At 45.5% G+C, this 13,564-nt stretch overlaps 1 protein-coding gene across 1 annotated transcript in view; it reads left to right on the forward strand.

Annotated features, from left to right (window-relative positions):
• LOC149453937 (E3 ubiquitin-protein ligase Rnf220-like) overlaps nt 1–13,564 on the forward strand; it is a 95,582-nt gene that overhangs the window by 47,108 nt on the left and 34,910 nt on the right. Inside the window, exon 5 of the mRNA XM_089688000.1 lies at nt 3,700–3,780. Within this exon, the coding sequence (XP_089544126.1) occupies nt 3,700–3,780 (81 nt within the window). The remainder of the gene's footprint in view (nt 1–3,699; nt 3,781–13,564) is intronic.

The following is a 13,564-nucleotide window of genomic DNA, read 5'->3' on the forward strand; positions in this document are numbered from 1 at the left end:
GGTCATGGACAGAGGTGAGCTTATTACAGACAGAGCGGGCATTCCAGAGCGCACATGAAAAGGGGAGGGCGGTTTTTGGGAGCACGGGGACCGATATCAAATTGAGGAGATTGCGGCTATTCCTGGAAGAAAGAGGATGCCTGGTGTGGGGGTGAAATAGTTGGGGACCAGAGTTTGGGGAGATATCCCCAGAGGTTAGGAGAAGAAGGGTGAGGAAAGTAACATGGGAGCGGGAAGTACACGAGCGCACATGCCTTCCAGTCCTGGTGTTTGGGTCAGCAGGAGAGTAAAGTATCAGCAGGAGGTGATGAGAGCAGTAGTAGGGAGATGGTAGCAGTGAGGGGGAGATGTACAAGTTTTGGGGTGGAGCAGAGGGATAAAGAAGTGAGATTTTGGGAACGCAGGAAAGTAATATGAAAAGGAGGAGTAGAGGGGACATATTAAAATGTACACGAAGTGGGACTCAGACTTGTAAGAGATGTTTCCCAGGGTGTTTGCTTGCAGTCTGTCCAGCGTGCAGTAGAGTTTCTTGCTGTTGTATCTTCCTGCTGCTTGAGTTCTCCTGCTTTTTAGATTGTAAGCTCGAAAGAGGGCCCTTGAACCCCTCGTGTTTTGTTTTGTTTTGTTACTGTATTGCCTCATGTACTGTCCCCCACTATAATGTACAGCGCTGAGCAAACCTTTTAGCACTATATAAATACTGTATAATAATAATAGTTCAGCTGCTGTGTTTAACTGTTTCTTCGCGCTCCATCAACGCAGCACTCACGCAATGCAGCACCCCATCAGTGACTGTGCCCTCCCATCAGTGATCTCCCCCCCATGAGCTGGTCTAAATTTATAGGGAGATGCTCAAATGAGCACTCTTCTCCACCCCAATTAGAAACTGATAAGGATCACATGAATAGTGGGGGATGTTTCTCAAGAACAGACCAGAAACAGACTACAGTCATAAAACGGGTGCAGCTAGAGGTGAGAACTGATCAACATATACAAAAATATAAATACACTATTTGTTCAGAATTTAACAGGAGTCAATGCGTTTTTCTAATTAAGAGTGGAGATAGGAGATAAGTGCATTTACCCAGAGAAAGCAGCAGGAGTCAATACGTTTTTCTAGTTAAGAGTGGAGATAGGAGATAGGTGCATTTACCTGTGAAAAGCAGAGAAGCCATAATTAGATTGCTGTACTGTACACGGGCATACGTTTCAGTAAGCTAACATTTCTGCATTACAAATTCCTTTTTTGTATTGGTCTTATGTAATCTTCTAATTTTCTGAGATACTGAGTTTTGGGTTTTTCACGAACAGTAAACTATCATCCTCAAAATTAGAAAAAAAAAAATGCTTGAAATCTCATTGTGTGTGTAATGAATCTATATAATATGAGTTTTCATTTTTTTTTCCTGTCCTGACTTAGACCATCAACAGTTAAAAAGTGTATAAAGGTTGAGTTGCCCTTCAAATCCAGTCACTGAATATGATATAGTAAAGCAAAGATTCATTATAAAAGTGGAATAAGTTTGTGTACCATACAGAAGGAGAGGAATTTCATGTACTGATGCTCGTTACAGAAATTTTTGGGATATTTCCAGGATAGGGAAATTTCCAGCAACAATCTTCAGAAACCAGGACTAGCATTTCAGATGGCAACTGCAGACAACTAGAGCAATAACTAGGTTTATGTTATCTGATTGTTCTGTTTTCCTTACAGAATATGGAACAAGCAGTTTATCATTCAAAAAAATCCTTTCTAAGTCAGCAGGAAAAATGACTGCTCCATGATTCTAGCAAGATTGGAGAGAGTGTCTTTCTCCATCCATCCAATAGGGTCTCTTCTGGCTTTAAATTCCTACCTGTATATAATTAGGCTTTAATAAATTTGGCCACTAGAGACAAGCAAGGAGATTTCAGCGAAATTCATTTGAGCTTTTTTAGTGTGTGTGTGCGTGTTTAGGGTATTTCCGGGTATTTCATTTTCTGTTGGTTTTTCTTTTTGTGCATTTGATAAATATTTGGGTACTGTTCTGTTTGAATTGCTGATACATACAATGACATATCTCCTAGACAAAGTCTATGGCTACTTGCTGACTTGGCAGAATCCACAATGAGACATAAAAGTTGAAGCCAATGCAATTTTACTTCAGATATTTGCAGTACAGAGGATGTTCTTCCAGTCTTTTAAAGTGTAAGAAGACAATACCTTTCCCTAGCCCCATCTCTGCTCTGAAAGTGAAAATAACTGAGTAGAAAAAGAAGCATGGACTGTCTAGCTCAGTGTTTCTCAACCTTTTTTCAGTCAAGGCACCCTTTAAAATTATGGACTGTCCCGAGGCACCCTATAAAATTGACAGTCTTGAGCAGGGGCGGACTGACCATTAGGAAACTCGGGCAGTGCCCGAGGGCCCAGAATCAGTAGAGGGCCCCATGAGATGCCCCTGGTACCTTTTTCATAGGCTTTTTTGAGTTTGGGCAAGGACACAGGGGCCCCATGATCCCCTATTGCCCGGGGGCCCCATGAGTTGTCAGTCCGCCCCTGGTCTTGAGGCACCCCATTCTAAAATGGGGTGCCTCAAGACTGTCCATTTTAAAAAGGCACAACCTTCTAATATATTAAACTATTCTAATAGTTTTATATAACGCAGCAACATCCACACATGTAGGACACCCAACATTAGAGGTTATTTATTCTTCCAAAGCAAATACACTTTTGCACACTGGTACTGACTAGTATTCCAGTGTTTCTCCTCTCCCTCAGTTTTTTCTCCATCACTGAGCTAATGTGACCCCAGCACTGATGGAGAGGGGCAGGAGAGGGTCAAACTAGGATGCTGTGCAGGCAACTGACATCCTCCTTATCAACTGATGTCAGTGGTTGTCAGGACGCCAGCGGCTAGAAGGCCGTAATGGTACACAATGAAAACCTGTGGCTTTGTGTAACTAAAAGGCAGGCTTGTTCCACCCACTGGCTTGTATACACGTTTTTGGCAATTTGTGGACATTTTGCCAAGGCACCCCTGAAGAAACCTCAAGGCACCCCAGGGAGCCTGGGCACCCTGGTTGAGAAAGGCTGGTCTAGCTAATGGCTGTAGCAACTACCACAAAAACAAGAGGGGGGACATAACAAAAGCAGTAAACCAGACACAATGCTGTGCACTGCCACTTGGAGTGTTTTATATGACTTTTTCCACTGTTTGTTTTTTCCTTTCTGTGAACAAAAGTATTTTTTTTACACTCGAACACTTCCAGGATAGTAAAAAAAAAAAAACTTCCATAACCCTCGAGCACTTTAAATCCAATTCCACCAATAAAATCACAGAAATCTACTTTAATTTTTGTTTTTCCTATTGTTCCCGATGTATTTTGGCAAAGATTTGATCTACTCTGTTGGGACAGATTAGTGGGTAACAGATGTCCACACTGATGGAGGACACAGTATGAGAACTATGTACATCTTAGCGCAGCTTTCGTAAACGCCATCTTTACTCCTGACCTTTATTGGTAACAGAGCAAGCATTGGCCAACCTCAGGGATCAACAGTGGCCTATGATCTAGGTGATCAGTGTCTGAAAGGTCAAAACCATTCTTTTAGAATATCTGGCTTTGTATTGGCATTGCTCTTCTCACTTGTGTAAGTGGATCAGAGATGATGCAGTAACAATGGAAAGTTAATCGTTAATTCTGGTTTGTTTTTTCCAGTCTCCATTGACAGGACGAAACTCACGTAGTGAGTCACCGATGATGACCTCAGAAGATGGGCAAAAGCTTGATAGGCAACAGGTAAGCCAGCAGACAATGACAGGAGAACGGTTGTACATCACACCAAAGTATTTTGAAAAATCACAAAATATGGTCAAAATATTTAATGCTATAGCTTGGAATTCTAGGACATCACAAGTTTATTAAATATTATAGACTATATGGACACAAGTTTGTGAACACCTGACCATCATGCCTGCTATATGGCCAAGAGTTTATGTACACCCCTCCAAATGAGTTTAGGTGTTTGCAGTGAAGGTGTAGAGCTTGCCCCCACAGGGGTCGCTGGTGATGATGGGCCCTCTGTTCTGGCATGATTTTCCAAATTGCTCAGTGCCAACTAACACACGGTCATATACTAAAGCTGTCTACACCTCTTGATTAAAGGTTGGCAGTCCACCACGTGTTAGAATACACAGGAATAAGGCCACAAACACAGTAAATTAAGTAAATATATTATGGAAACTCAAAGCAAAACAGTATAGATCAGTAAACAGGCAATTATACAGACATAAAGACACTAGGGCCGATGACCCACTTTTTGGCACTCAAAGGCTATAGCAACATTATGTTTAACTATGACAGATGCAACTAGAGTCTCTGTGGTGGCATCAACTAACAAAAAATAAATGAGTCCTTGTGCACATGCTATGCATTTAACCCATATTGTGTGTGAGTGTTTTAGAGAATGGGGCACCCCTGGATGTGGCTGAAAGTACCTTGTTGCTTATATTCAACATTGGCCAACTTTCGGTGGGGTCCATCTTTAGGTGGTGCACTGTCCCTTTTAGGAGTAGAAGCAGTCTCCACTTGGGCTAAGAGAGTTTGGTTGGCATTTAGGAAATGTAGTTCCGCTCACCACTTCCTGGCTAATCAGATCCCAATGGCTTGGCGTTCAGCAGTTCCCAGCGACCAGGTCCCAGATCCTTACATGGGCTGCAGTCACTCTGCTTGGACCCTGAAGATGCAATGACTCTCTCTCAGCTCAGCCTCTAAAGGCATCTCCAGCAGGCTTGGGTGCAGGTCTATCTCTCTCCTTGATGTGGGGAACAGGAACAGCAACAGGTCCTCTTGGCTCCTCTCTAATGGCTCCTGTCCCTCAGATGTGAGACACAGACCATCACAGCAGATCTGCCCTGTCACTTTTTTTTCCTTGAACTGCCTCTTTTTGGAACAATTTGCCTGGGAAATAGTGAAACTCCACCCCCCCCCCCCCTCCAGGTGCAAAGATTTGTGGGAAATTAAGTCAATATTCCAGCATGACTGTGCTCCTGTGTACAACGCCAGCTCCATAAAGACATGGTTTGATGTGAAGCAACTTGAGTGGCCTACACCTGTCCTCAACCCTTTGGGATAAAGTGGAACACTTATTGTGAGCCAGGTCTTTGCACTCAGCATTAGGACCTGACCTCACAAATCCTCTTTTATCACATTGGACAAAAATTCCAAAAAAAGAGTGAGGTGTTGGGGGAAGCCATAATGACTCCATAATGGCCATGGTTTTCAAATGGGACATCCAGCAAGCTCATAGAGATATGACGGTTAATTGTCCACCAACATTTGGACATGAATGGGTTGTTTTATTAAAGGCAAATAGGCCGTGCACTCTGCCAGTGCAGTTGCTCCAGAACTTAGTAAATGAGGGGGGCGTCACTTTGCAAAGAATACCCAATCACATACAAGGGAAATTAAAAATACAAAACATCATTTTTGCTTGCACATGATTGGATGATGGAGGTCAGCAGAGCTTCCCCTCATTTATTATCTGGAGCAACTGCACTTTCAAAGTGCACAGTCAATTTATTTTAGTAATGCAACCCCATACTGGTTAATATTCATAAAGCAGTAACTTTCACGAAACAATGACTGTCATTTAACCGACTTCCGCCCATCATATGACATCCTCCTCATTCTAGGAGGACATCATATGACTCCTCCCACTCTAACTGCGCATGCACGCCCTCCCCCCCCTGGGGGTGCGTGGTGCAGAGATCGGTGGTTGCGCTGTGTCCCAGGGTAAGCGGTATTCCTCAGAGGGGATATCTACACTGATGATCAGGGCACTGATGATCAGTGTGCCACCTGTCAGTGCACATCAATGCCACATATCAGTGCTTACCAGTGCACATCAATGCCACATCAGAGCTGCCTTTCGGTGCGAACTATCAGAGCCAGTTGCCAATCAGTGCCCATCTGTGCCGCCTATCAGTGCCAGTCTGTGTCGCCTATCAGTGCCGCCTAACCATTCCAATCAGTAGCAGTCAGTGAAGCCCATCAGTGCCCATCAGTGATGCCTGTCAATGTCCTCAAGTGATGCCTGTCAATGCCCATCAGTGCTACCTACCTATGCCTGCCCATGCCTGCCCATTAGTGCCACCTACCTACTAGTGCCTCCCCATCAGTGCCCATCACTGCAGCTTCATTCGCACACATCAGTGAATGGGAAAAATTACTTATTTACAAAATTTTATAACAAACTAAAACTTTTTTTTTCTTCAAAATTTTCAGTCTTTTTTTAGTTTGTTTAGCAAAAAATAAAAAAAAACAGCGGTGATTAACCACTTGCCTACCAGGCAATTATACCCCCTTCTTTACCAGGCCAATTTTCAGCTTTCAGCGCTGTTGCACTTTGACAATTGCGCGGTCATGCAAGATTGAACCCATATGAAATTTTTATAATTTTTTTCTCACAAATAGAGCTTTCTTTTGGTGGTATTTAATCACCGCTGGGCACTTTACTATTTGCACTATAAAAAAAAAAAATTGCAAAAAATAAAAGAAAAAAAAGTTTCTTCATTTTCTATTATAAAATTTTTCAAACAGGTAATTTTTCTCCTTCACTGATGTGCGTTGATGAGGCTGCACTGATGGGCACTGATAGGCGGCACTGATGGGCACTGATAGGCAGCACTAATGATGTGGCATGGATAGGCGGCACTGATAGGCAGCACTAATGAGGTGTCACGGATAGGCGGCACTGATAGGTGGCACTGACTGGCACAACTGCTGGGCACTGACTGGCATAACCGTTGGGCACTGACTGGCAGCACTGCTGGGCTACACTGATGGGCTATATCTGGTCTCCCAGGACCCAGCATTCACTATATCTGGTCTCCCAGGACCCTGCAGTCAATATATCTGGTCTCCTCAGACCCTGCATTCACTATATCTGGTCTCCCAGGACCCTGCATTCACTATATCCGGTCTCCCCGGACCCTGCATTCACTATATCTGCTCTCCCCGGACCCTGCATTCACTATACCTGCTCTCCCCGGACCCTGCATTCACTATACCTGGTCTCCCCGGACCCTGCATTCACTATATCTGGTCTCCCCGGACCCTGCAGTCACTATATCTGGTCTCTCCGGACCCTGCATTCACTATATCTGGTCTCTCCGGACCCTGCATTCACTATATCTGGTCTCCCCGGACCCTGCATTCACTCTATCTGGTCTCCCCGGACCCTGCATTCACTATATCTGGTCTCCCCAGGGCTCTGCATTTACTATATCTGGTCTCCCAGGACCCTGCATTTACTATATCTGGTCTCCCAGGACCCTGCATTCACTATATCTGGTCTCCCAGGACCCTGCATTTGCTATATCTGGTCTCCCTGGACCCTGCATTTACTATATCTGGTCTCCCAGGACCCTGCATTCACTATATCTGGTCTCCCCGGACCCTGCATTCACTATATCTGGTCTCCCCCGGGCTCTGCATTCACTATATCTGGTCTCTCCAGGGCTCTGCATTTACTATATCTGGTCTCCCAGGACCCTGCATTTACTATATCTGGTCTCCCAGGACCCTGCATTCACTATATCCGGTCTCCCAGGACCCTGCATTCACTATATCTGGTCTCCCAGGACCCCGCATTCACTATATACGGTCTCCCAGGACCCTGCATTCACTATATCTGGTCTCCCCGGACCCTGCATTCACTATATCTGGTCTCCCCCGGGCTCTGCATTCACTATATCTGGTCTCCCCAGGGCTCTGCGTTCACTATATCTGGTCTCCTTGGACCCTGCATTCACTATATCTGGTCTCCCCGGACCCTGCATTCACTATATCTGGTCTTCCAGGACCCTGCAGTCACTATATCTGGTCTCCCCGGACCCTGCATTCACTCTATCTGGTCTCCCCGGACCCTGTATTCACTTTATCTGGTCTCCCCCGGGCTCTGCATTCACTATATCTGGTCTCCCTGGACCCTGCATTCACTCTATCTGGTCTCCCCGGACCCTGCATTCACTATATCTGGTCTTTCCAGGGCTCTGCATTCACTATACCTGGTCTCCCAGGACCCTGCATTTACTATATCTGGTCTCCCAGGACCCCGCATTCACTATATCCGGTCTCCCAGGACCCTGCATTCACTATATCCGGTCTCCCTGGACCCTGCATTCACTATATCTGGTCTCCCAGGACCCTGCATTCACTATATCTGGTGTCCCAGGACCCTGCATTCACTATATCTGGTCTTTCCAGGGCTCTGCATTCACTATACCTGGTCTCCCTGGACCCTGCATTTACTATATCTGGTCTCCCAGGACCCCGCATTCACTATATCCGGTCTCCCAGGACCCTGCATTCACTATATCTGGTCTCCCTGGACCCTGCATTCACTATATGTGGTCTCCCCGGACCCTGCATTCACTATATCTGGTCTCTCCAGGGCTCTGCATTCACTATACCTGGTCTCCCCCGGGCTCTGCATTCACTATATCTGGTCTCCCCCGGGCTCTGCATTCACTATATCTGGTCTGCTCGGACCCTGCATTCACTATATCTGGTCTCTCCGTACCCTGCATTCACTATATCTGGTCTCCCCAGGGCTCTGCATTTACTATATCTGGCCTCCCCGGACCCTGCATTCACTATATCTGGTCTCCCCAGACCCTACATTCACTATATCTGGTCTCCCAGGACCCTGCATTCACTATATCTGGTCTCCCCGGACCCTGCATTCACTATATTTGGTCTCCCACAGTACACATAACATGGAAATGCAATTATAGTAGTAAACATAAACTGCTAACCTTTTCTCATCAGCAGTATATATCAGTCACGTGACTTCTATCAGTGTTCAGCTGAGCACAGGTTAACGCTTGTAGCAGGCATTTTCATTTTCCCCTGATTGTCCTTTGAGGCTGCAGGACCCCTGACCTCTGTCTGGACAGTGCTGATTGCCCTGTGCTGATCACATGCACTCTCCCAAGAAAAAAAAAAGAAAAACTCTCTGGTAAAACACACCAAACTGAGCATGTGCAGATTGCCTCCAAGGCTGTGTTCTATCAGCAGATGGATTGGGGCCAGTAGAAGGGGAGGATCAGAGGAGACAGGATCAAACAGCCTTTTTACACAATGTGGAGGATTAACCCCTGAGGTTCCACAGTGAGTATAACACGCATGCTTTACTGCATCTACAGACTGAATGGACTGTTGTGGGTTTAGTAACACTTTGAGCTTGCCCCCCCCCCTCCCTTCTGAGTCTTCCTATTAGTTCTTGAATCTGATTGGTGGCCTCAGTTACAGAGATTGGCCAGGCTCGACTGTTATGGGAAAAATAAAGATCTGGATATAACTTCAGCTGCTTGCGTCTTTTGGCTTTACTGATTATTTGAGCAAACCGTTTTCATTGAATGTGCTCCTATGTTCAGCTCGAGTTGCCCAGATGTGTGATACGTATTGTATAAACAGTCTTATGTACAGGGGCGGACTGACAACTTATGGGGCCCCCGGGCAATAAGGGATCATGGGGCCCCTATGTCCTTGCCCACACTCAAAGCACACCCAAAAACCCTATAAAAGGTACCGGGGGCATTTCATGGGGCCCCCTACTGACCCCGGGCCCTCGCCAAGTGCTCGAATGATCAGTCCGCCACTGCTTATGTATCACTTAGGGGCGGATTTATAAAGCCGTGAATGTGACTTTCACCAAACATTCACTGGGGAAGAATGAATTATTCTCATTGAAAGCGCATGCAGCAGCAAGATTAGCCTGCAGTGAATGTCAGGTACATAAATTTGCCCCTTAGGGCTCCTTCGCATGGGTGGCCGGAAGGGGAAGGGGGTGGGGGTGCAGTAAAAGCAGGCAGTTGAGCTGCGGTATTACCTCCCCCCAACTGCCTACCTAACAAAAGGTATGCAGCCACTCAAGACTTATACACATGCCACTGTTGCAGCACAACGTTGCAGTTGTCATCAAACACGACCCATTTATGTGTGTGGGATTACCCTGCAACCACATGGAGTTGCAGCGTGGTCGCTTCGCCCTTTTAGGGTTAAAACAGGCAGCGGGCAGGCACCATATCACCACCTATCCAATCCCCAAGCTCAAACTCCCTCTGAAAAGTGATCCATTGCAGATCGATTTTCAGAGGGACGCCAAGCACAGCTGAGAACCAGTAAAAATACGATAAAAAGTGAGCGCTCTTTGGTTAGCAGCTAGGCACTAAAGGCAACCAATATAAAACCTTCTCAGAATCATAAAATAAGTGCGGAGCTAAAATAAATAAAAGTATTATAAAAGTCTGTCCATCAATATATAAAATGAAATGCCCAAAATATATAAAATTAAAGGTGACAGTCTGTGCAGTTGTCAGGCAGTGATCAGCTGTCATCACTTTGGGGGAATTTCATCAAAATGGAGCACACTGGACCCGGGGCAGCTGTGCATGGGGTAGGTCAGCGATGAAACTGGATCCTTTTACCTGAGCTCCTGACAACACCACCCACCTAGAGGGATTTTCCTTGACCAAGACCATAGCCATATCCTTAACCACTTCCAGTCCGGACACTTTCACCCAGGGGCGGACTGACAACTCATGGGGCCCCCGGGCAATAGGGGATCATGGGGCCCCTGTGTCCTTGCCCAAACTCATTGACCCTGTGCCTGAGTTTCCAAATGGTCAGTCCACCCCTGCTTTCACCCCCTTCCTGTCCAGGCCAATTTTCAGCTTTCAGCGCTGTCACAATTTGAATGACAATTGCGCGGTCATGCAACACTGTACCCATATGAATGTTTTAGCATTTTTTGGAGACAGATAAAGCTTTATTTTGTTGGTATTTACTCACCACTGGGATTTTTATTTTTTTTGCTATGTAAATTAAAATGTCCAAAATTTAAAAAAAAGTGTTTTTCTTATAAAATTTTGCAAATAAATATTATTTCATCATAAATATTGGCCAAAATTTATTCCGTTATATTTTTAGTAAAAAAAAAAAATAACCCAAATTAGTTTACAACCAAAAATTTTATAATTTTTAAACTTTTTTTTAAATTTTTTTAATTTTTTTAATATATTTAATTTTTTACATACTGTCACCCCAGCAGTACGGTGTCACCATGGTGACACTGTACTACTTGTGGGGGGTGATGAAGATTTTTTTTTTTTACACTGATTGCTTTTACACCCATAAAGACTGTAAAAGCAATCATTTCTCCTTCTCTCTGGCTGCATTCTTGCAGCCATTGAGAACTACTGTGTGAGCTGTGATTAGTCACAGCTTGTCACATGGTACAAGGCGGTTGTGAATAGCCCTGTACCATGTGACCACTGTGATCATTCACAGGTTTCACACATAGTAAGCAATGATGTCAGAAGTGACATCTTGCTTAATACTCTGCATGTGATCACTGATTGGCCAATCAGTGATCACATGATCGGGACCCTGCACGGAGGTCCCGTCCCACGATTGGTGTTTCACTGTGTCCGGAGGACACAGTAAGCACCGGATCGCGGTGCTGCGTGCTCCCAGGGAGTGCGCACAAGCAGGGGGTCGGGAAAGCCCCTGCACTGCCACCGTCCAGCCGTTTATATACAACGGCCGGACAGGAGGTGGTTAAGGAGACCTCCATTGATTCATTTAATGTGTGTATTTATTACGCATCTGGTGAGTGCGTAATTTTACCACACTATTTGGAGCACCACTTCTGGATTTTACTGTGATTCTGCACCATTCATCTGCACAGACTGTCACCTTTTAATTTGATATATTTTGGGCATTTAATTTTATTTATTGATGGACAGACTTTTATAATACTTTTATTTATTTTAGCTCTGCACTTATTTATTTTATGACAGGTGAAAACCAGCCCTTCGTCTCATTGCTGGCATTCTGGATACAAGAATGAATCCTGGGGAAATGTATGCATGTGCTGTTTGCTTCCATGAAGTTGAAATACATTTTGGGTGAATACCAATTTTACGAGAAAGTGATTTCCTTTTCCACCGGGAATTACATGACCTTTAAAATGTCATGTGCTCAGATGTCATTTCTGCTTTTGTCAGGCCTTCATTGCATACACTTCTCGGGGAGTGCACTGTATTACATCAAACACAGTCACATTCAAATCTCTGCTTCCAGGACCACCAGTAGTGATGGGCTGAACACCCCCCCCCCCCGTTCCGTTCATGGTTGAACATTCAATCCTACCAGAAATTCGACCGCGAACTTGGAATAGACACAATTCACTAAGTGGTATCTTACGTGGTCAGGGGTGGACTGACCTTTCCGGCACTAGGGCGCTGGGGTCAGTAGGGGACCCCATGAGATGCCCTTGGTACTTTTCATAGGCTTTTTTGAGTGTGGGCAAGCACACAGGGGCCCCATGATCCCCTATTGCCCCGGGGCCCCATGAGTTGGCAGTCCGCCCCTGCACGTGGTAAGATACCGCACAGCTACAAAAATGATGAAGTCACGCGGTATTTAAGTAGTGAACACGCTCATTATTGTGGGGTTCCCCGCTGATAGCTGAATGTCAAAAGAATTGGCAGCATTGCCTGGCAAAAAAAAAAAAAGTGTGGGCCCCCCACTCCCATCCATACCAAGCCCTTTGGGTCTGGTATGGATTTTGAGGGGAACCCCCACACAAATTTTTTTAAAGAAATGGTGTGGGGGTCCCCCCCAAAACCCATACCAGACCCTTATCTGAACATATAGCTCAGCAGGTCAGAGAAGGGGGGGGGTGAGGGAGCGCCTCCCCCTCCAAAACTATACAAGGCTACATGCCCTCTGTATGTGGGATGTTTTAAGGTGGGGGGGGCTCCCCCACCAAAGCACTGTCCCCATGTTGATGGGGACAAGGGCCTCTTCCCCACAACCCTGGGTTGTGTTTGTGGGGGGCTTATCGGAATCTGGAAGCCCTCTTTACCAAGTGGGGCCCCCAGATCCCAGCATCCCCATGTGAATGAGAATGGGGTACCCATTTACAAAAAAAATGTAGTGGAAAATGAACAGGAGACAGTCTTTGACAAGTCCTTTATTAACCACCTCCCGTCCGGCCCATGTATATAAACATCCGGATGGTGGCAGTGCAGGGGCGGGTGGCCGTTTATAAATGGCCTCCCCGCCCCCTGCTTGTGTGCACTTCCTGGGAGCGCGCAGCACCACGATCCGGACAAAGTGGAACACAGATCATTGTACGGGACCTCTGTGCGAGGTCCCGATCATGTGATCACTGATTGGCCAATCAGTGATCACATGCAGAGTATTAAGCAAGATGTCACTTCTGACATCATTGCTTACTAAGTGTGAAATATGTGAATGATCACAGAGGTCACATGGTACAAGGCTATTCACAACAGCCTTGTACCATGTGACAAGTTGTGACCAGTCACAGCTCACACAGTATTTATCAATGGCTGCAAGAATGCAGCCAGAGAGAAGGAGAAACGATTGCTTTTACAGCCTTTATTAAAAAAAAAGCAGTGTAAATAAAAAAAATCTTCATCACCCCCCACAAGTAGTACAGTGTCATCATGGAGACACTGTACTGCTAGGGTGACAGTATGTAAAA

The sequence above is a fragment of the Staurois parvus genome, unplaced genomic scaffold, assembly GCF_062004578.1.
Source record: "Staurois parvus isolate SC_StPar_1 unplaced genomic scaffold, SC_StPar_1.0 ptg000444l, whole genome shotgun sequence".
In the NCBI taxonomy this organism is placed as follows: Eukaryota; Metazoa; Chordata; class Amphibia; order Anura; family Ranidae; genus Staurois; species Staurois parvus.